We start from the raw sequence: 21,797 nt of genomic DNA on the forward strand, positions 1-21,797 counted from the left end.
GAGGTCCCATTAGCGCTTATGTTGAGGGATGAAATTTCCTTAGGAGAACAATACTGTGAATTCTTCACTGAGAAAAAGCTTTCCGTAATGCTCATGCTTTATTAGATGTCTGAGAATTCCTCCATGAAACATGCATCTATGGGAGACGGATGTAACTAGTTCTGCTTCTTGTTGAACAACTAAGTATATTATAAATATCAAAACCAAGGCAGAAGTTACATTATGCTGGACAGCAAACTTTGTATCAACTAAGTTCAGAGAGGCTGCAAAAAGGTGGTGTTTCTACATTTCCAACAAAAATATTGCAATTTTGCAGTGAAAGATGTGTTGGAAGTGTATTAGTAATAGTTTACACCACGCAGATTTCTTTTTGAACTTGTGAGATTTTGAAGAATGTGATATCTATAATGGTACAAGTATTCTAGATAAAAAGTGCTAGAAACTCACCTATTTTTTTTCCTATTAAGAATTTGTCACAGAATTTCAGGGAGGGTTCTGAGGATAGTTGTCCTACACACTGGCCTTGAAGAACAGTTTGTGCTCTCATTCAAACGTCTGAGATAACACTCAGAAGCAGAGAAGCATTTGCAGTATTATCTGGGAATGGACTGAAGAGCTCAACAGTGCTTCAAAACTCATGGAAGAAAGGATTTTCCTGCCTAAAGATGGATAATATTTTTTTGAAAATGATTTTCCTCTAGGACCCCAATATTTAGGAGGTATTCGGCACAGGAATGTTGTTTCACTTTTCTCTATCCCTCATTTGTAGTACTGTTTATAGTTTGATCAGCTTTTCTGATTATTTTATCTTTACCTTGATTCCACTGGGAAAGGTTCATAAAGGAATTTTTTGTAGAAGTCTTTCTTAATATCATGAACTAGAATTACAGCTTTTCCTTGGTCATCAAACTGTGGTCTGCCAGCACGACCCATCATCTGAAGTACATCTGCCAAAGAGACAAGAATGTATAAAACAAATGTATTTATATGAATGTATAAATAAATGTATTTACATCTGTATAATGTGCAATACACGATTTTTGGATTTCTTTGGCCTCGTATGCCCTATTGTTTTTTACACATCTAATTATTTTTTCCATCTCTGATAAATTTACGATGAACTTCTTTCTGGCAGAGACTATCTTCCTGCACACTTGAAGACCTCCCACTGCAATAGAATCCAAGCTTACCTCTAATATAAATTTTCTCTACTCTCCTTCCATTCCACATCCATCCCTCACTTGATCATATGCAATTAAAGATGATGAGTAAGAGAACTCATGAAGCCTACAATGGTAACTGTCTATTATTTCCTAATTTTCAAGTATTTGACTTCATAATAATAGAAGTTCCTTCTATAAGCTTTTCTGCTATATATGATTTCCTAGGTCTTCAATATTTTAGAGGAAAAAAGGTAAAGGCAAATTCTAATTACTGACAGCTATGATCTTTAGCACTCAAACTTCAGGACAAGTTATATTAGTTGTTAGCACTGGAGTAGAGATGGTTTTGTATCATATGTTGTCCCTAGATCAGATCACGATATACACATTTTTAAAGCAGGTACAATTAAAGCTTACCTCTACTCTGCCTACACATCATCACTTGCAAATACTAGTTAATGATTTCTATAAACACTGAAAATACTAGTTTATACAAAACATGCTCAACTTGCTACCTGGCCACCAAGATAAGTATGCTTATCATCTGTTTGCTTGTGTCTTCTCATAATCCGAGAAGTGCATCTGCATAGGTTGTTTTGTGTCCTGCTCAACAGAGCAGTGATTCCTTTTTGGTGCCTCCAACTGCTATTTAACTTTGAAGAAACAATGGAAAGCAATTCATAAGTAAGTTTTACATGTTTATTTTAAAACTTTCTATGTTTTGTGTATTCTCTCTGAGCTCTATCATACCTGCGTAACATGTGGCTTGCAGTACCTGGCATTTTGAAAAGTGATTTATTTGGCTTCAGAATCAAAAAGCTTTTGGCCCAATGGTCAGTTGGGGAAGGAAAAGCCAGAGGGTGTAGAATGGCATACAGCAATGGACAATGACAGGAGAAACAGCCCAATGACGATAAACAGTTTTTAGTAACACATTTTCACTTGCGTACCCACGAGGTATATAGACAGCAATGTTTTTTATCAGTTTATTTCTTTTGTTAATTTAGCAGTGACATGAAAATGTAAAATGAAACTAGTTTGAAAATGATGTTTCTGCATAGGTATGTGCACAGGAAGGTGATGAAACAACCTCTTGCTATTCTAAAGTGGTGAATTAAATTGTGCATAATACCATATAGGAAATGGATTTCCCAAAAAGCGTCAGGAAATTATTTTTGCCAATATCCACTATGTAATTACCCAAAACCAATATTTTCTTTACCAACTATATGTTGCTTGGCTGCTTTTAATCACTGGACTAAACTCCTGAAATGTTAAATATGATCCAACTGGCTGACTAAATGTCTGGTAACTGAGAAAAGGCCCTCCCTAAAACCTCTGACTTCACTCAAAGAAGCGTTTTTACTTATTTTGAAATTACTGAATGCTCCAGAATGACTCATTCTGCCCTCAGCTGCTTCCTTGGAGCCAAATGCATCCCTGATACAGAAAGGTAACTTCAGCAGGGATAAACCAAGTTATATCATGATGGAACAGTGAAGGCATAACTTGAGGGCAGCATTAAAGACAGTATTGTGAAATTTTGGAAGTATTTCAGAAAGAAAATCATTACATTTTCATTTTATTGCTGCTGCAAAACTGTACTACCTATCCACAGAACTTCCAGATGCATAAATATTCTCTAGAAAGTTAAAAATAACAATGCTCTAAGCAAACCACACCACATGTTTCTTCATAAAGCAAGGAATCTGCATTTTCTGTTGCAGTGCAGACAACAAAATCTAAATGTTTCCATCACAGATGGTGGTATTCAATCCACTCCCCCCAAAAGTCTTATTGAAAATTCAAGAATTGAAAAACCTCCAATGTCCAAGTCACCTGAATTCAAAAAGGCAATAAAGAGTGAAAGTATAAGCATTCCCTAAATAAAGCGTTTGTGAGTACTTGTACAACAGATTTCTAAAACAGCATAGTAAGTCTTCAATGCTTATCTAGTTTCTGATTTCTTTTAAATATATTATTTTCTCTATTACTTCTCTCTGACAGGTCCAACATAAAATTTAAAACTTCAGTTGATTTCTTTCCTCATCGCTTTTCCCCATTCAGTAATAAAGTCAGTTGTCACTATTCTTCCAGTCGGGATGAGTGAGATACTACTTCTCTGCAGAGACTGTTTGTACTAAGTTTACATCAGCCTAAGCCTGTCACAAAATGCAAGTGTGCATGGCTAAGCTCCCAGGTCATGCCAGAATCTTTGAACAAGAGAGTTGGTCTGGAAATTGATCCCAAGTTTCCTGCAGAGCACTAACCACTAAATTAAGCTCTATGATGGATTACTTGGAGAAGTAACCCCTGTAGTATTTTCAGTTGAGCTTTTTTTCATTAGTAAGCTTCTCTTGCTGAAAAGACAGTGCATGGTTAAAAAGATGCAAGTTCTCTATTTACATTACAAATAACATTTAGATTGCCCTTAGGTGAACACATCTCTGGCATAGTATAGGATAATTTAGTAATAAACTTTCTTTTGCAAAAAGAGAAAGGGAAAACAGAACAGGAAACCTGGAATAAATTTAGCTTGTCCTCATTCTTCAAGCTTAGTACCATCCAGACAAATATTCTCCCTGTCTGAACTCTGAAAGAAGTTCTTCCATGGTTCACTTTCTTAAGCTTGTTGAAAACACTGCAGAACAGTTTATGAAAAGTGGAGTTTACTGGAGCCAGAAAGCAATAAAAGTTTATATTAAACTAGAAATTCAAATATTTAATTTAGCTGCTTATTTTTGAAGTATCACTTACTTGAAGTATCACTTACATCACTGAAGATACTAGATTAGTTAAGGTTTTTCGCTTACTGTCAAGTGACTACATATAAATTTTATATTCTCATACATGTGTGATTCAACAGTTGCATTTCAAACCATGGCTAAGTTTACTGTTAGAAATCTGTTTCTATTTAAAAAAGGTTTCAAAAATGAAAAAAATTATTCGATGCATGAAAGCTTACTTTTATACAATTAACTAGGTAGCTAAACATGACTTTGTATTGTCCCTTTAACTGTTTAATGTCTATTTTGGATTATACACATTAAAGGAATTTAGCATGAAAAAAGATTTGCAAAACAGAAACATTTTCATCATTACATGAAATCTTAAAGAGTTCTCTTACAACTTGCATTAAACAAAGAAACCCTTTCCTCAGCATTCCTAGTCTCTACCCAAATTAGGTATTTTCAGTGATCAGTTGCTAAAGAATTCAGATCATTTGCATATGCCTGAAATACATTTCAGCATATGAGCATTTCCATAATTTATGTGAGTACCTGTAATGGGATAATCCACGTAACGCCTTGTTTTTCCATCATAGTATTCTGTTCCTTTAACAATTACTAAATGAGCTGGAAAATTTACACCCCAAGCTAATGTGCTTGTGGCAATAAGAACCTAGAACAGAAAGAAAGATTAATGAGGTATATGTAACAAAAAGCCAACTTTTAAAATTCCATGTAAAACTCATTACGGCAGGATTCAAAGAACAAATGTACCTGGATTTTGCAGTTCACAAACAATTCTTCCACAGTTTTCCTGTCTCTTTCATGCAGACCCGCATGGTGCATGCCTATTCCAAAAGCAAGTGTCAGCTTCAGATTTGAATCTCTAACTGTCACTATAATGTCATTCATCTGCAACAGAAAAAATAGTTGCATGTTTTAAAACAGATTACTCAGAAATTTTAAACTTACAGGGTTGTTATCTTTTTTTTTAATAGCAAGGATAATTTGCTCAATGCTGTTTATACAAACAGGAAAACAGTCTTCAGTCTCTGAAAAGTCTGGTTTTAGTCTAAAAAAAATTAAATACTATATTAATGATGGGGGGAATACAAAATGCACATGACTTTATTGACACAATAAGTAGCGCATATAAGGAAATGAAAATGCTGAAAATATCTTGACAGGTCTGGCAAATGCTGTGCATGCTGCTCTGTGTTTGTTTAATGCAATCCCTAGTATCAAAGGGGTTAGAACTGGTATAAAAACATAGCAAATCCCTGCAACCAGTAACATAATAACAGTCATGAAAAATAAATTTGGCTCTCTTTAATGCCTATGAAAACACAGACACAGTTCCCCAGTTTGATAATTCTGCAATTATTAGTCATCAAAAAAGTTTCCTATTCACATGCTGAAATGCAAATTAATTTGAAAAATCGTTTTTTGAGTGTGAGTTTGTAATTTATAGACTCAAACCCTGTAGTGAAACCTAACATACAATAAGTGTCTTCATTTAAAACTTTTAGAAGTCCAGACAAAAAGCTATTTTTTATTACTATTACTATTTTTTTCAAATCTCATGTCAATTACTACTTGGAATAATTTTAACTACTAGCATTTTAACTATATTTCTTGCCTATGTTTTCAAGTAGTAAATTGCATAATAAGCTCATTTATTTCTGTAGACAACCTCCGTGAAAAGCCCCTGACTAATAACGAACAAGATGTTTATACCTTCTGTCTTGTTTAGTGATTTTACCCTTCAATATTCCTTCTGTTGTTTTATTTCTAAGGCCATTTATTATTTTATGTGATTTTAATATAATTATAGCCAGGAACTTTCAAACCTCATCTCTTATTAGTGGTTTCCTGGTGCCACCAGCAGTGGCATGATGATATTGCATACTTATGGGCAGCATCATTCATGGTTAACCTAGGAGGTATAGCCAAGGTTAGAGGAAAAAATAGTAGTGCAGAACAAATTACTAAGGGTAACTGAAGAATTTGGACCGAGTATTCAGTCTAATCTCGGACTGAGTATCTCAAAGTACTGAGATATGATACCTGCATGACTGCAGTGGTATCTTCATTTCCACTTAGGACTCTGAGGTGTTGCACTCCTGATGTTCAGAATTGTAACCTTCTCTAACTGCTTCCTGGGTTTTATAATTCTCAGACCTTAATGTTAATAAAATTATTCACATATCTAAACCCAAGTAACATATGTCACTACTAGTATCAAATAAATCCTTAAAATGTACAAAAAAAGCCAGAGAATACAATAGTCCATATTCAGGATTTGAAAAAAAACCAAACCAAAACCAAAACAATATAGATTTTGTAAATCAATCAATTTCGTCAGGAAAAGCAAATTACAAAGCATTTTAAAAAGCCTATTTGTTGAAGTAGTATTGACTAACAGAACCAGAACTGATGGAAGTAATAGAGAACCCAATTTATCGTTCAAGTTTTGGCTTGGTCCAATCAATTTGATCTGTCAATGGAAGCTCCTAAACATTATTTTTCCTCACAGAGCAGTGCCTGGACGTTCCTGAGAGTTTCCTACATTATAAGACATGGAAGGTTTGTTGTATAAACTGAGCTGGCATGTATAAAAGAAAAGTATGCTTACAGAAGAAAAGAGTGAAAGGGACTATAAAATATGGAAAGGAAAGGAAGCAGGAAGAAAAAAGCAATGAATTGAGAAGTGAAGAAGGGATAAGACTATTTAGGAAAGGGAAACAAGAAGAGGGGTAGATAAGTAGAAGAGAGTAAAGAACTGAATGAAAGGAGGATATGTTAAAGGATAAAGTTTATATATCTAGATACAATCAGCAAACCTTTGATTTCTCTAGTCACCATGTAGACATGTGACTGCAGTGTAGACAACATGAATTATGACCCATCTTAAAGATTTTTTCTTCTAAGACAAAAAATAGCTCAATAAAATGAGAACCTGTATACCGTTTTCTCTACAATTATGACCATCAGCATACATTACTAAATATATTTTCTAACCTATTAAAGCTTTTTGTGCTATGGATTTATGAAGTGGTACTAGCACTGCACAGGCTCCTTATGCTTAGAAAGACACTTTGAGAAATAACAGTTATATGTATCCATTTGACATGGAATTAAGATGTAAAAGTAGAAAATGGCACTGGTAAATATCAGAAAAATAAATGAAAAAATTAATGCACTTACATTTTACTCAATTTCTGCATTCAAAAATTGACAAAAGATATTATATTGCTGAATTAATTTTTCTCCTCCCCACCAAGAATCATCACCTTATGATAGTTATGTCTTTAATGTAAGGGAACAAGCCAGTTCTAATGACATTTATTTCATTATTCACATGAGCAGAATTTGGTATTGGGAAAATAATGAATCTAAACTCCCTTTTCCTCTAGAAGAGTACAGGGATCAAATTAGCTGATTTGGATTAGTCTATAGCGATTAGACTGCTCCTTCAGCACACGCAGTTTTACAGTGTTAGTTACTTTCAGTACAGAACCTGAGTGAAACCTTTTTGCCATGCAGTTGCCAGCATAAAACATCCTAAATTCACACTGCTGGGAATTTATTCAAAGATGTTCTTGCTTTTACAATCAGTGGTGGTTATTTTTTTTTCCCTCTGACTTGTATTACAGTGGTGGCCTGTGGTGCTGTTAGTCATACCTGCAAAGCAGTGTAATTTACCGCAGGAAAACTAAAGAACCCTTAGCAGGAGAGCTGGCGCATGTACTACTATCCTGTCATTTTAGCAGCAGGGAATCCCAGTCATTTTTAGTTGACCCCTTACTTTCACATAAATCAATGTAATAAACATAACTATTTTACCCATAGGCACAATCCAAGGCTTAAAATTCTCATGACAATTTATTTAAAAATATAACTCTCTTATGTCAGTGTAGTGTAAGAATATTATCACTTTCTATTAAGAAATAATGGCACAATTAATAGGTTCATTAACCAGAAACAGACACAGCATCATGACTATAAAACAAATCTAATGTTTCTGCATTGTTATAACTTCATTACTATTTATCTTTCTGAAAACAACTGTAATGTTAACTCATAAAAGTGTAAAGAAAATAAATTTTATCTTAAGAACAGAAACAGTATATTAAAAATAATATAAGGAAATATACATGGTATTGACATAAAAAACCCCGTATAACACTGATGCAGGGAACTTAATGCAAGGAGGGATTTTTCCCTGGACTCCAAGACAGGCAGGATTGGGCCCATGCAGAAAAGGTTTTGCTATCCTTCACAGATTTTTTGATAAACAAACAAAAATACCTCCTGTGCTTTCCTAACATTAGGTTGATCAGGAATCCACCTTTTAATAAAAACCCTTTGAAAACCAATTTGGGACCCTAGTAGTATTGCAAAATATTTATTATAAAAAAGATAGTTTATTTCTACCCTTTATATTCTAATCTCTGAACAAGCTAGATTTTTCCCAAACTAGTAAGTAGTCATTTTCTTTGTTCCTGCACATATGTAAACTGTTGAACCATTTACTTTAAGCTAATAGAACTTTTTTATATTTTAAATTTATTATACTTAAAAAGCTTTTGTAGAAAGATAGGATTCCATTTAAGTAGATACATTACCCTGTGCCTGAAATACATTCCAGTCAGAGTATAATTCAGCAAGTTGATGACAATGCTGGCTCCAAAAGAAAGGAGGAGACCAGATTGGACAAGAATGAGCTAACAGATTGTGCAGCCCAATTCTGTCCCTTTGAGTGTGATATATTGTTTCAAGATGCTAAAAACCCATACTTTCTCAAAGCATATCTGTTGTGCTGGTTTTCCCATTTTCACAGAATCCTCATTATTAGTACTCTGTACTCTTTTCAAAGCACGTCAGACTCAGACCATATGCCACTGAATAATGCTTATCAATTGTCTAAAATGCCCAATAGAAGAAAGATGTGCCAAACGAAAGAATCGTGAAAGTTATGAAGTCTTTTACAAAAATAATTACATATTTCACATCTGCTACAGATGTTAAGTGAAATAAAAACATCTCCTTGTTATAACTAAATGTTAATTTTTTATGACACACTTTTGTGTCATAAAAACAACATCTTGTAGAAGGAAGTTGAACTTCTATAATGAGTGAAACACTTAGAAATCATTCTTGGGTACCCTCCTGATCTTTAAAGGCAGAAAAAAAAGTAATCTTATAAAATTATTTTTGATGAAGAGTTGACATCCTTATACTCCAGAACTCTCTCATACAAGCAAGATGCCTAAAACACCTCAAATAAGATTATTCAAGAAACATTTTAAAATATGGTTTAAACAGTTGAAATCTATTATTAAAACATATACATTTAACACTAAAAATCTCATCTAAAAGACAGCAATATACCTATTCATGACACAGACCAAATTCTTCTATTCCTGTTTTATAGCACAGCATTACCTCAGAACAATAACATGGAGATAATAGATTATTTGATTTAAAGGTTGGAGAAGGAAAAGTAATCTTTTGTCTTTCCAACAAATCTTGGGATGGGTGGTTTTTTTGTTGTTTGTGTGGGTTTTTTTCAATGTAAAACAGAATTATATCGTAAAATTTAATTCACTTTCATGCATATGTCTATGCATATTTCCACATAGTGTACGAACACATATACAAATCCATAATTAGCTCACACATGTTTATACACTCACATGTCTAAAATCGCAAAATCGGTATGGGCCCAATTCATTCTTTTGGAGCCAATAAATGCCCTTCATTCAAGTGCCCTTGAATTCAGTGGAAGCTGGCTATTGCCTGGTATGGATGCTATTGAATATTACAGTAGGTATGTTTGTGCTAACAGATTTTAGTTATTTCTAGAGGTTTCATAAAGAACAGTCTTAACAAGATGCAGATGGTAAAATGATGCACAAAGCAGAATGCAAAAATCATTGTGGTTAAAGTTAAAACTGTGTACATGGGTACATTTCTTCTCAGTGCTTGCACTGTAAATATATTAAAAAAAAAAAATCCAAGTATCTGGCCAGGGAATAAATTTCTTTAAAAAAACCCCCTCCAAATAAGAAAACACCCGGCTTGTTTGCTGGTGAGAAGTGCATTCTAACTTCAAACAATAAACAATAAATACTACTTTGTACTTTTGTTTTAGGTTAAAAACAAAAAGCAGTAAAAACATTAGAGAAAAATAAATAAGCTGAAAACTTTATTCTAATAAATTATGTTGTAAAAAGATTGCAACATCTGCCGCCACCACAGATGTAGATGCAATTTCTGAAAGAGAAGGACTTGTTCCTCTTTAGTCAGCTCCGAATGTAGAACAGTATAACTGATCTTACCCAAGCTTACCACCACAAACTGGTGGCACTGTCTGTTTCCAAAAGGATAATCTGAGCTGTTGTCCCTTTTAACAAGATAAGTAATGGGTCACAAACTTGAATGTGACAGTCCTGGCTGACAGCTCCAGATTAGAATTTTAGGTAGAAAGTTTATATTTAAAACTCATCTCATGATTATACAAAAAAGCAGGGTAAACATAAGGTTTTCTTTTTTCATTGGCACACTGGCATCAATGAACAATAAAAAGAAATAAAGAATTACTCAATTTATAGGGGCAGTCTTCTCTTTGAGATGCCTATTCACATTTCTGTTATGATGCACCTGTGCCTCCTAATGATAACTAGGATGATCTTTACAGAGTGATGTCTACTGAAGAGTCCTTGCAAGTACTGCAAATGGCAAGGAAGGCAGCTTTGGCTGCTTCTTCACTCTTTGGTGAAAAATAAACTCTGTGTTGGGATGGCAAATCCTAAGACAGATAGAGAGCTCATTTTGGAATGTGTATGAACGATGCACCCTACAGAAAAAGAAAAAAACCCACCTCTAAGGCTCTAAAATAGGTAACTATTCTTTCTTCTCCAAGAGACTGCCCACTCATACTCTACTTTGGGCAAACTGTGGCAGTCCTGCTTAAATCCTGAAGAACTTCTGCATGTGCTATGCATAGCAATTGGCAAATGTAGGGATGAGCTTTGAACTATCAGCTACAAATCTCAGTAAGTAGGGTGTTTCAACATCATTGGAGGCTTCCTTGCTCAGACTAAGCTAGACATGAGATATTTGAGTGGACATTTCTCCATAAAAAGCATACACATAGCTTGAAACTTAGTTGGATAGAATCTATTAAAGAGATTAACTATTTTTGTGCAACAACAGGTCCAGTAGAACTGGAAAACTTATCAGTACTAGAAACAGCAATTTTCATCAAGTATGGTTCAGTCTTACGAAGACTGACTGCTGTCTCAACTTTCTGAATACTTTTCAACTTTCTGAATACTGTAGGAACATGGGTATGAGCATGGAACTGTACATCAGACATGAAATTCAAGGAAAGCATCCAGGAAGAATCATCTCCAAAACCTAATGGAGCTGCCTGCAATATATATTTTCAATAGATGGGTGTACAACAAAATTCCTTCTCAACTATACTTCAGTTGCACCTGTTAGACTACTGACTCCTTTGAGGGAAAGAACATCTTGTATGATTCCTCCATGATCCAGGTATGCTGTTGTCTACTTCGGTGGCAACAGCTTAGGGGTTGTTTCTGTACGACATTTATACATACAAATATGTATTCCAGAAGCTTCATACAAGTTCATGTCCTTTGAAATAAAACTGATTGAAATATTGTCTGAATTTGATACTTGGAGCTCAGTGGCAGAGATGGGGATGGATTTGCCTATTATTTGAGAGTACTGGTGAAGAGAAGTAGTCTGGAGTTTTGTGAACAGAACCCTTCACATGCTGCAAGTGAGAGTCTGTTTTGGCATTACCACTACAGGGAGAATCTCTACAGAGAAGATGAGGGAAGCTAAGATGATGGCACAGCTGATAAACAGGTACCAAAGATCCAGTATTGGTTTCTCTCCCCCACTCCAATCCCTCCACCACAAGGCCTGAATCTCTCTGTTACCGTCACAGAAAAGCTGCCATGCAGGGTAACAGAGAAGACTCACTTTTAATGGCTGTAAGAATCTGTGTCTACCTCAATATCAGTCTTCCAGATGTTATTATGGATGGCATTGTTTACAGCATTTTAAGAAGCCTTAAGAAGTCTACCCACTAGGAAGCTAACATAAACATACACTAACGTTTGGCCATCATGTAGCAAAAGCAGTTACACCATTAAACAAAACTAACCAATGCATTCTCAAAGGAATCTTATGTCAGCCAAAATTAATGTCATATAAATAAGGCTGAATGAAGAAAAATGCCAAGGCCTGTTGTAAAGCTTGTAAACTTTGTATACACCCATTTATGAAAAATCTCTTATATCTCAACATACTTCACAATTAACAATTACAAATACTTTGAAAATAAAGTCATTTGTCTTTAAGTTCCCCTAAAGGAACACTGGTTGGCAAAAAACAAATGTGAAAAACTGACAGGCAATAAAAAATGTTGTTTAAAGGCAACAACAATTTATTTCTTCTAACTGGTCCATTTTTATCCCACATGGAATTGAGAAACACTTGAAATACTTGGGCAAGCATTTAAATAGGGAATACCTACTATAAAGTAGGGAATACGTACTATAAAGTGAGAATTCACTAGTTCTACTCTTAAAAATGCTATAGCAATATGGAGAGAATTTTGTCTATTTCACCTATCCAAGTCTGACTTTACCATAACTTGAAGTTAGAATTTTTAAATTAAAAAAAATTATTATGGATAAAGAATTAAGCAGTACATACACTATGTATGTAGCACTACTAAAGCTTTGTCCTTTGCTTCAATGTCAAATGAAACTCAGGCTAATCATGCTCATTTAAAACACAAAACTACAAACTGGTCCCATAATTACCTAAAGAAATGTCCACTTGAAATTGTGGGTACTTCAAACACAATTGTGTTCTGCATAATAGTGGTAAGATAACAACAACTTAGGGCTTAATCCTCAGTCTTTTATATTTATGTAATCAGAACTGAATAACTTGGTAGGTATCTTATGCTCCAAACATTCAGCTTATTAATTCAAATACAAATCATATGCAAATGTTATTAAACTAACAATGCAAACTATGCTTGTCCTTGTTGGCTCCTCTTTCAAAACCTTCAGAGGTATATTCTGAAACATACGAAATTCAAAGACTCCTCCAGCAAGTGAAGAAGCTTCAGTAACAGTTCTTTTCAGGATAGTAGTGGCTCACAGAACATGAGGAAGCTATTCATATTAATGCCAGTCATTCAGGGCAAGCTGCATGTTGCATATTCTAATTGTAGGTGAGATTACTATAGTCAACTAGCACAAGGTACTGGAGTACTCTACTACGCACTAATAATTTTGATATGAAATGTTTCTGTTATGCTCAAGAAAACATTACATAGGGGTTATACAGTTAGAAAAGGAGCATCAAATTGAGACATGTTTTAGTACTAGTAGTTTATCAGCCAAGACATCCATTTTCTCTTTTAAAATCCATCCAAAAGAGGAAGGATACAGATGTTATGCTTTATCTCAGAAAAATCACACTTTATTTTTTTGCAAAGAGCAAACAAAATCAAATAATCTCATCTAGAAACCTATACTTTTTGGCATGTAATTTTTGATATATAATTGTATAACTATTCATACAACTGTTGATATATAAATATTCATACAATATTCAATTTGGACCTTATATTTGAGTCATACATTTTGCTGTGTTTTGGCCCTATATTATCACAGAAATTCCTATGCAGAAGGTCTGCAACCATTAGAGAAAGCTAACTTCCAAGATTTAGGAAATCTGAATATCAACCAAAAAAATTGTTTTGAAGCAATGGTATACTATAATCAGGACCATTAGCCCAGAAGGAAATAAATAACTCTTTATTCATAGCAGGTGCAGAACCAAGTGCAGTAAATAAAATCTAGTATACATTTTGAAGAATGCAGATAAAACAAAATATTTGGTCGTTTATTATTTGACCATCATTCATGTTTTGCAATAAATGAAAGAAGGATTTTTTTTAGAAACAATACAAGAAAATGGAATTAATGATTATATTGCTTGAAAAAGAACAAAAAATTAAACCTTTACTCCAGCATTGCTTAACATCTGAGTATTTGACTTTGTAATCCTCATGTTCTTGTAATAGAGATATTGGCAGAAGCTATCTTATTTTTTTTATAACATTGATTTATTTCATTGATATGCAAGACTGAACCATTCCTAAACTGTTGGTTCTGCAGTATATCTATCTATCTACATGTATGAATATAGATGGATAGACACATGTCTATACATATGTACATATATACACAGAGATATATACGCATATACATAACCCTCTACACATAGAGTTATCTTATGAGAAGAATGATTTTGCCTCTAAAACACAGAAAGAGATTTGGTTTAAATTCCAGCTCAACATCTATATGTCACAGATTTCCATCTGTAAACTTTGGAGAACACTAGTCCTCTTTCTTCTATTCTTTCTCTTTGTATCAAAGATTGGTACCATGTGATATATGTTGTCTGGGACAATGGAACTAGCATTAATAATAGATATACAGGACAAACAAAGATGAAAGAGCTTGCGTTCTAAAGTTCAGATCTTGCAAAGATGCTTATATAGTCTCAATGCTGACACTAGTTTTAATACATATTGAAATGTCACATATGCATAGCTGTTTCAAGATCTACCCTCAAATGACTCTTTTGTTTTACATGTATTTTCTCTTCAAACAAACACCAATAAAATAGAAACAAAGCACAAATAATGCAGGTAAAATGATTCTACCTCTCTTTCATCCATCTTCAGCCATTGTTTGGGATCATCCTCGGTGGCTAGGAAAGCTATCAGATCTAAGGCAGTAAGCCTTGTCTGACGTCTGGATGACACAAAAATAAGAACAGGCTTGGCTGGAGAATGACTCCGAATTGCTGTTGAGGAAAACAGAACTTGAGAATTAGGCTCTTTAATGACAAAAAATGAGAGTTTCTCTTTGCAATACCTAGATGGCTGATACACCTCTCTGCAGATGATATACAGGTATGTATACTTAGTCTCTATTCTGCCAGATGGATACAACTGAGGTGGAGCATATATCATCTCTGAATCAAAGATCATATAACTATGCTTAGCTGAGTCTGACTTAATTTGCCTTGCTACTTCAGTGATCATTGTAAGCTTTTCATTTAAGAGAAGCAGTGAGGAAAAAACCCCCACCAAAACACCACAAAACCTAGACAAGCTTTCTAGACGTCAAAGCTTGTGAATTTCTCTATCTCAGCCTAATAACTATGTTATGTTTTTTCTACCCTATTGGGATACGTTGCCTCAGGCTAAGTGCCATCAATGTCCAAAACTTGCTTTCTGCCTGACCCAGAGCTCAGACTGCATAAACTCACGTCTGCCTGCAAAGGATCACTTCAATCTGCCAAAACCAGAAAAGGTGAAAAAGGTAGAAAGTGACTTTTCAATAGCTGCTGTGACAGGTGGGCATTATGGTACAAAAGAACTTTGTTTCTTTTGTTTACTAATTAGTCTGATATATTTAAACCAATTATGTTTTAGGACTTTTAAAAAAAGCATTTTCTTGCTCAGCCCATGTTTGAAAAGTTTCAGGTTGCAGCAAAATTTTTAGGGTCTCAGGAATAAGTATTGCCATGGAAATGCTAAAATAACCTTGACTATATCACATGAAACAAGTGGGGAAAAAAGCCCTCAATAAATCATACGTCTACAGATTTTCTAACATCAACAAGCACTAGAAGTATAAACAGGTGTACATAGAATTTCAAAGACTCTCTCTAAATCTCTTATAAATCCATTTGTATGTTTTCTCATGTAATTCTCATTCTAGCAATTAAATTTATGCATTGTTAATTTCTGAAAAATATGTCATACTATCCACCATCACATATTGTTCCCCAGTTCATGAATACTACTCAGCATATGCTCCTGCACATACACACACTATACAGTTGTGAAATTATTGAAATAGGATAATTCATGTGTATTTATACCTTACAACTATATATGCCAATATATCTATATATTTTAAAAGCCTAGCATCTAATGGATTTTTGTTGCTTCAGGAACAGGTGTGGCAGAACAGCCCAAGACAGATTTATTGTTCATTAGTGTTTTTGTACAATGCTCTTGTGGAGGTGTAAATAATCTGAGCTGTCAAGATTGGTCTCTAGTCCACAATCAATACTTTGCTTCTGTCATAAGGCTAATTAAAGCAGCTAAAAAGTCACCTCACAAATGTCACCTCACAATCAACAGCAGTTCACATTACAAAATTTATTTTCGAGGTTATTTTTAATTGATATAATAAATATTCCTTACGTAACCAAACCAAAACATGTTCAAATAAAATACGAGTTTTTCTTAAATCTATCCTGCTTGCCAGCTTTGTTAGGAATAAAAAATTGAAAACAGAAGCATATCTGGATGCACTACAAATTTTGAATTTTATGGTTATTGCTTTGAAACTAGAATTATAGGAGGTTAGCCTGACTTGCAACTTCTGTTCACAATTTTTTTAATGCTTACATACAGTGGTCCATATGAAAATACCTCAGCAGATTAATAATACGAATGGTTTTATTACTTTCTAAATTTCAAATATTTTTACACGAATGTTTCTTTATGGTGTCAAACAGTAAGAGAAAACACATTTTATTTCCCCTTCATTAACGCTAATCTTATTCTTCTGTTCTAAATACATTACATTCCTCTGTTATACGTTGCATTTGCAGCACACTTTATGTTTCAGACAAATAGCTTTGGGCCATTAGCAGAGCAGATTCCCCCTAAACATGCCAAGAGTACATACAGTAACACATGTTGTAAATGTGCTGCAAATGAACTGTGTAAAGTGCTCAAAGTCTTTTTTTCTTTTATAGAAAGAAGGAAAAGGTCTAGGAGCTTGTTGCTTACCCTGAAATGCAGGTTTGTTCATGCTAGCCATGCGAGGACAGTAATGCTGGCCAGGGAAGCCCTGAATGTGTACCTCCAGAGGAACTGGGCGTACTGATGGTCGGAAGTTGAACAGACCCATCTACAAGAAAACATTTTTTTCAAGTTTAACCTTGAATTATCTTAAAATTGCTATTTTGTTTTTCTACAGCACAAGTACGTATCCATCTTCTGAAACATTTTTCATACCTGATTAATATTTAGCCAGTCAGCAAGGTCTCTGGCATTTGCTAAAGCAGTGGATAAACCAACTACTCTTACAGGCTTCTCTGTGTGAGATGAGATGAAGTTTGTTCGAGACACAATGACTTCCAATACTGGCCCTCTCTCATCACCTAGTGAATGAAAAGTCCATTGAAAAACAGAGAAAAAGAAAAGGTTCAGATGTCAAAAAGTATATTCACGTCATAAATACCAGCACCCTTCTTAAAATTTAGCAACGATTCTGATTAAAAACAACAAAACATGCTCACCTAGCAGATGGATCTCATCTATGATAAGGATGGAAACTTTCTGAACATAGCTTCTGTTCTGCCAGCTTCTGCTGACACCATCCCACTTCTCTGGGGTAGTAACAATCAGGTCAGCTTGGGCAATAGCTCTCATATCAGGAGTCACATCTCCTGTCAATTCTACAACCCTGTAATCAACAAAGACGGTGGCTTGGCTTTACAAAGCTTCAGAACACCTTAATGTTCAAATATTAACTCCTGAACATTAACTCTTAAAAGACAGAAGAAACAAAATTAAACATAGTCAATTTGTTTCTGATCAAATACTTCTAACAGAATTTTCAAAATTGTTTTAAGTAAATAAACCTGTCTCTTTGTTTTCCTAGCAAATACCATATAAATACCAAATACCATTCTTGAGCAAAACCATACAAAAAGAAGAGGGCAAATATGAGTTCCAAAACATCTATGGTTAATTTTTCAAAATGAAGATAATATAAGAATATTAGAATGATATAATGTGAATCATAACATACTGTCATAGCCAGGATGAAAGCTTTCTAGAAAGCTACCAAGTTGCTGCCTGCTGTTCTATATAGATCTCTGGTTTGAATAATGAGGCTAGATTGCAGTGTATCTGCATTTGTTGGTGAAGTTCCATTAAGACTGGAGCAGAAATTATCCTGAGGTCATTTTTTGGGAAGATTAGCAGAGTTTTTCCAATTGTTTGCCTTATTATCCTTTCAAGTTCTACAAACAGCATTTGAGATGATCCATCATTTTAGACTGAATATAATGGATTTTTGACATTTCTATGACACAGTCTACATCCAGTTGAACATCTAATAAAAATTCCTCAAAGTAATGTGTATCTTCTGTTCAAAATTTCTGTCACAAGTAATAGAATAAATTTCAAAAAGGAAATATTACCTGAAAATATTTTAAAATGATGAGGCAAATAATTTATCCTCACAGGCCATTAAAATAGAAAAAAAAAAGAAAAAGAAAAAGAATTGTCACTGCTATGGTAATAGCAGGAATCTCACTGGGAATTTCATGTACACAGAGTAGTACCTCTTTCTATTGAAACCTGTGGTGTGCTTTGAGCTTTAACTTACAAAAAAAGCTATATATAGGAAAGGAAAAGGCCCTAATTAAGGCATCCTATGGATATAAATTTTAACTCACGAAAGTATAGTTTTGGAAAGCATCAACATGACTGATATACCTTTTATGTCATAAAGTAATGGCTGAACTCCAACACCTGAGAAGATCAGCAAGACATTAATGTTACCAAGGAATAAAATTATATCTAATTTATATATGAAGGACAATATATGAATACTAGTATACAGTTCATTCAACTCCTATGAGTTCCTTATAGCTGAGGTTTCTAAAGAAAGCTTATTTTGGATTGCAATTTCAATTTCCAAGGATACTGCAGAGAGAAATCTGAGCTTCATATGTGTTATACTGGCAAGTAATGAGAATGAAAATAGCTGGGTATAAAAGGGCATCCATTTTTTAGTTTGGATTTTGCTATCACTACAATGACTATTGACAGCATTTTTTATTTTTTAAGTACTAGAAATTTGAAGAATATTATACAATCAAAACTTATTTTGAAATACTCAAAAGTATTCTGTAGATTTTATTCAAAGTTGATGGACTGTTCTTTTGCTTCTCATTGCTCTGATTAGGTAAGGAGAAACATACTTTTTACCAAGTTTTTCTTCAATCCTAACTTTCCAGTCCTCAATTCTTTCACGAACGAGTGCTTTTAAGGGTGCAATATACACTGCCTGCAAAAGAAAAGTCACAAAACCAGAAGTTAAACAAGAAACCTTTATTAAAGTGTACCTACGAGGAAAAAAATTATGTAATACTTGTGAGATCTGAACATACTCATTATCTATAAAATGATTAAGGCCTGAGTTCCTTAAATGACCTACAACTGGATTATATTTAAAAGAGACTTAACGCTTTAAAATACTGCTTTGTTTCCTGAGCCATTAACAAGCAAATAAATTAAGAAAGAGAAAGAATAATTTCTTGAAATGGAAGTATTTATCATACCATTTAATATCAAAACCATCTTATATAAATAATGCTATTTTTTGCCAGGACTATAAAATCTGCAAGCTAACATTCTAGAACAGAAATAATCAGAATTTCCAGCAAGCAAGATCTTACCTGATATCTAGTTATGTCATTAAATTATTAAAACATTACCAATTAAATTTAAAAGCTGATTATTTTAAGCAAAATGTCACAATAGTTTCCTCAAAGAAGCCTGCTGTGCAGGGGGAAATACTCTGACATGTAGAAACAATATTTACTTACAGATTTATGGTTAAATATTTTGAAGCTTTTGAACATGAAGAAACTGCGACAGAATTCACATTCTTCACATTATGTGAAGAATTCATATAAATTCTTTAAAATGTATAGTCAGGTTTTCAATTTTATTAAAACCTAAAAGATATATTCCTTTGAGAACTGGCAATTTTGTAAGTCTAGCAGATAAGCTGAAAATGTACGAGGGTCTTGTTTATCTCGCTTGGACTAACAAATTACATGAAGATATTGAAATTTCAAAGATGAATAAGGGATGTATGTTCATGACTTCTTAATTTCTTAATTTCAAAGGTTATTGTTCGGTTAAATCTCACAGTCAGATACAAATATCTTTTCCAAAGACTTCAGAGATAAAATGTGGTTAACTAAGACAAGATGGCTAAATCAAGATACAGATATATATTCACTTTGAAAACAAAACCCCAAAAGCAGAGTTGTTCAGCTTTTAGACAATTTAAGAAATAAAACACAGGGGCAAGTTGGAACAGAAAATTGGCTTGTAGTAATTAATTGCAACTTATTTGTTTAAATAAGAGAGAGACTGGGCTAGTTGTATTCACATGGAGGCGAAGTAATAGCTATAAAACAGTTCTACTGCTAGTAGGAGATTAAAGCAGGAAATGCAGGTAAGTACAGAAAAGGAAATCCAGCATGCCTGTATGTCATGTTTTTAGATTTAACTCTAGTTGTACACTGATTAATAAATAAAGTTGAAAGAAAAGCATAATGTACATAATGCATTACCATTTTGTATCCAGACAGGTATAAATTGGAGAAAGCAAAATTCAGTTTGCCATAGTCTTTTTCTAGGCTTTTGTATTGCTGAAAACATGCCTACACAAAATGATTCTAGTAAACCTATTTTACAAACCTTTGATGTGGGATACTTGTTAAAAACTCTAAAGATGGCTAATTCAGCTGCAACAGTTTTTCCAGAACCTGTAGGCGCTCCAAGAAGAACATTGCAGTCTGTGTGATAAAGTGTATGAAATATCTGGGTTTGGATAGGGTTGAAGTGTGTGAATTTGTACAGGACTTCATATTCCCGATGTCCCAACGCTGTGATAGGCAAAGGCTGAAGATCTAGAAGCTCTAAAAACACAAAATAATCATAAGTGCACGACAAGAGATGCCATGACATAACATAGTTTATTATGAAGATAAAGAAATTAACCAATACTTTTGTGGAAAACAACTTACATTGGAAATTGTTTTACTTAATATCTCATACGACACAAAGTCCACATTTGGGTCATTGTTAACTTTGATGAGGAATAATGAAAAGCTGATTTTATAGCTTTGAAGTATTTCTGCAAGTACTGTTGTTAGTATTCTGATATCTGTGAACCAGCCATTTGCATATATTAATCTTTTTCTTAAAGCTGTTTCCTTTTTATCCAGTTGTAGTAAGTTCTAAACTCACTGTATTAGATTATATGTATGTCCAGCTTCTTATGATAACAGAATGTGGAGTCGGAGGACAGCATAGTCTGTATATTTAAGATTCAAGGAAAAAATCTATTTAAGAAGGAAGGATTCTTTGGAGTTTCTAAGTTGATGGAGTAATACAAATCAGATGAGTACAACTAAATTTTGCATCTAATCCTTTAAACATGTAATTAAAGACATAATCTTAATAAACAAACAAACAGCCTTTCAATATATAGTTCTCAATATATCTTGAGGGCATCTGCTATCCAAACAATTAAAGATTGTGGAATTTGGAAGATGATATATATATAACCAGATTGGATTTGGAATCCTACCAAATTAAGGAGACTGCAGTGATTCTGCTATGCAGATGCTTGCTTTGAAGTTTGTTTTTTCTTTTTTTTTGTGGCTGGAGGTCTCATTGTCTTTTCAGGGTGCTTCACATTAAGGTATGATATGGGAGTCATAAAATCTACTGAGGCAATGATGCCTAATATTCTTCACATGCTTTTCACTGATACCTTATGGCTGTTTTATCATTCCCACTGAAACTGTGATTTCTTGGGCTCTGTTGAGGAGAAAGAAGGTTTTTTGCCTAGCAGGGCCTCTACGTACTTCATTGTTGAGTGGGAACCAGATGGGAATTGAAATCAATTACCATAAATCCTAGAGGCTCCATAAC

General features: G+C 34.0%; 1 protein-coding gene across 4 annotated transcripts in view; it reads right to left on the minus strand.

The window, feature by feature from the left end:
- Nucleotides 1-21,797, minus strand: part of ASCC3 (activating signal cointegrator 1 complex subunit 3) — a 291,790-nt gene that overhangs the window by 52,661 nt on the left and 217,332 nt on the right. For all 4 annotated transcript variants that reach the window (XM_072855573.1, XM_072855572.1, XM_072855574.1 and 1 more), the window contains 9 exons: nt 20,556-20,776; nt 19,043-19,128; nt 17,348-17,514; nt 17,064-17,209; nt 16,836-16,956; nt 14,685-14,827; nt 4,667-4,804; nt 4,445-4,565; nt 815-947 (listed from right to left, as the gene is read on the minus strand). In XM_072855573.1, coding sequence (XP_072711674.1) covers nt 815-947; nt 4,445-4,565; nt 4,667-4,804; nt 14,685-14,827; nt 16,836-16,956; nt 17,064-17,209; nt 17,348-17,514; nt 19,043-19,128; nt 20,556-20,776 — 1,276 coding nt within the window. The remainder of the gene's footprint in view (nt 1-814; nt 948-4,444; nt 4,566-4,666; nt 4,805-14,684; nt 14,828-16,835; nt 16,957-17,063; nt 17,210-17,347; nt 17,515-19,042; nt 19,129-20,555; nt 20,777-21,797) is intronic.

This window comes from Ciconia boyciana, chromosome 3, assembly GCF_034638445.1.
Source record: "Ciconia boyciana chromosome 3, ASM3463844v1, whole genome shotgun sequence".
In the NCBI taxonomy this organism is placed as follows: Eukaryota; Metazoa; Chordata; class Aves; order Ciconiiformes; family Ciconiidae; genus Ciconia; species Ciconia boyciana.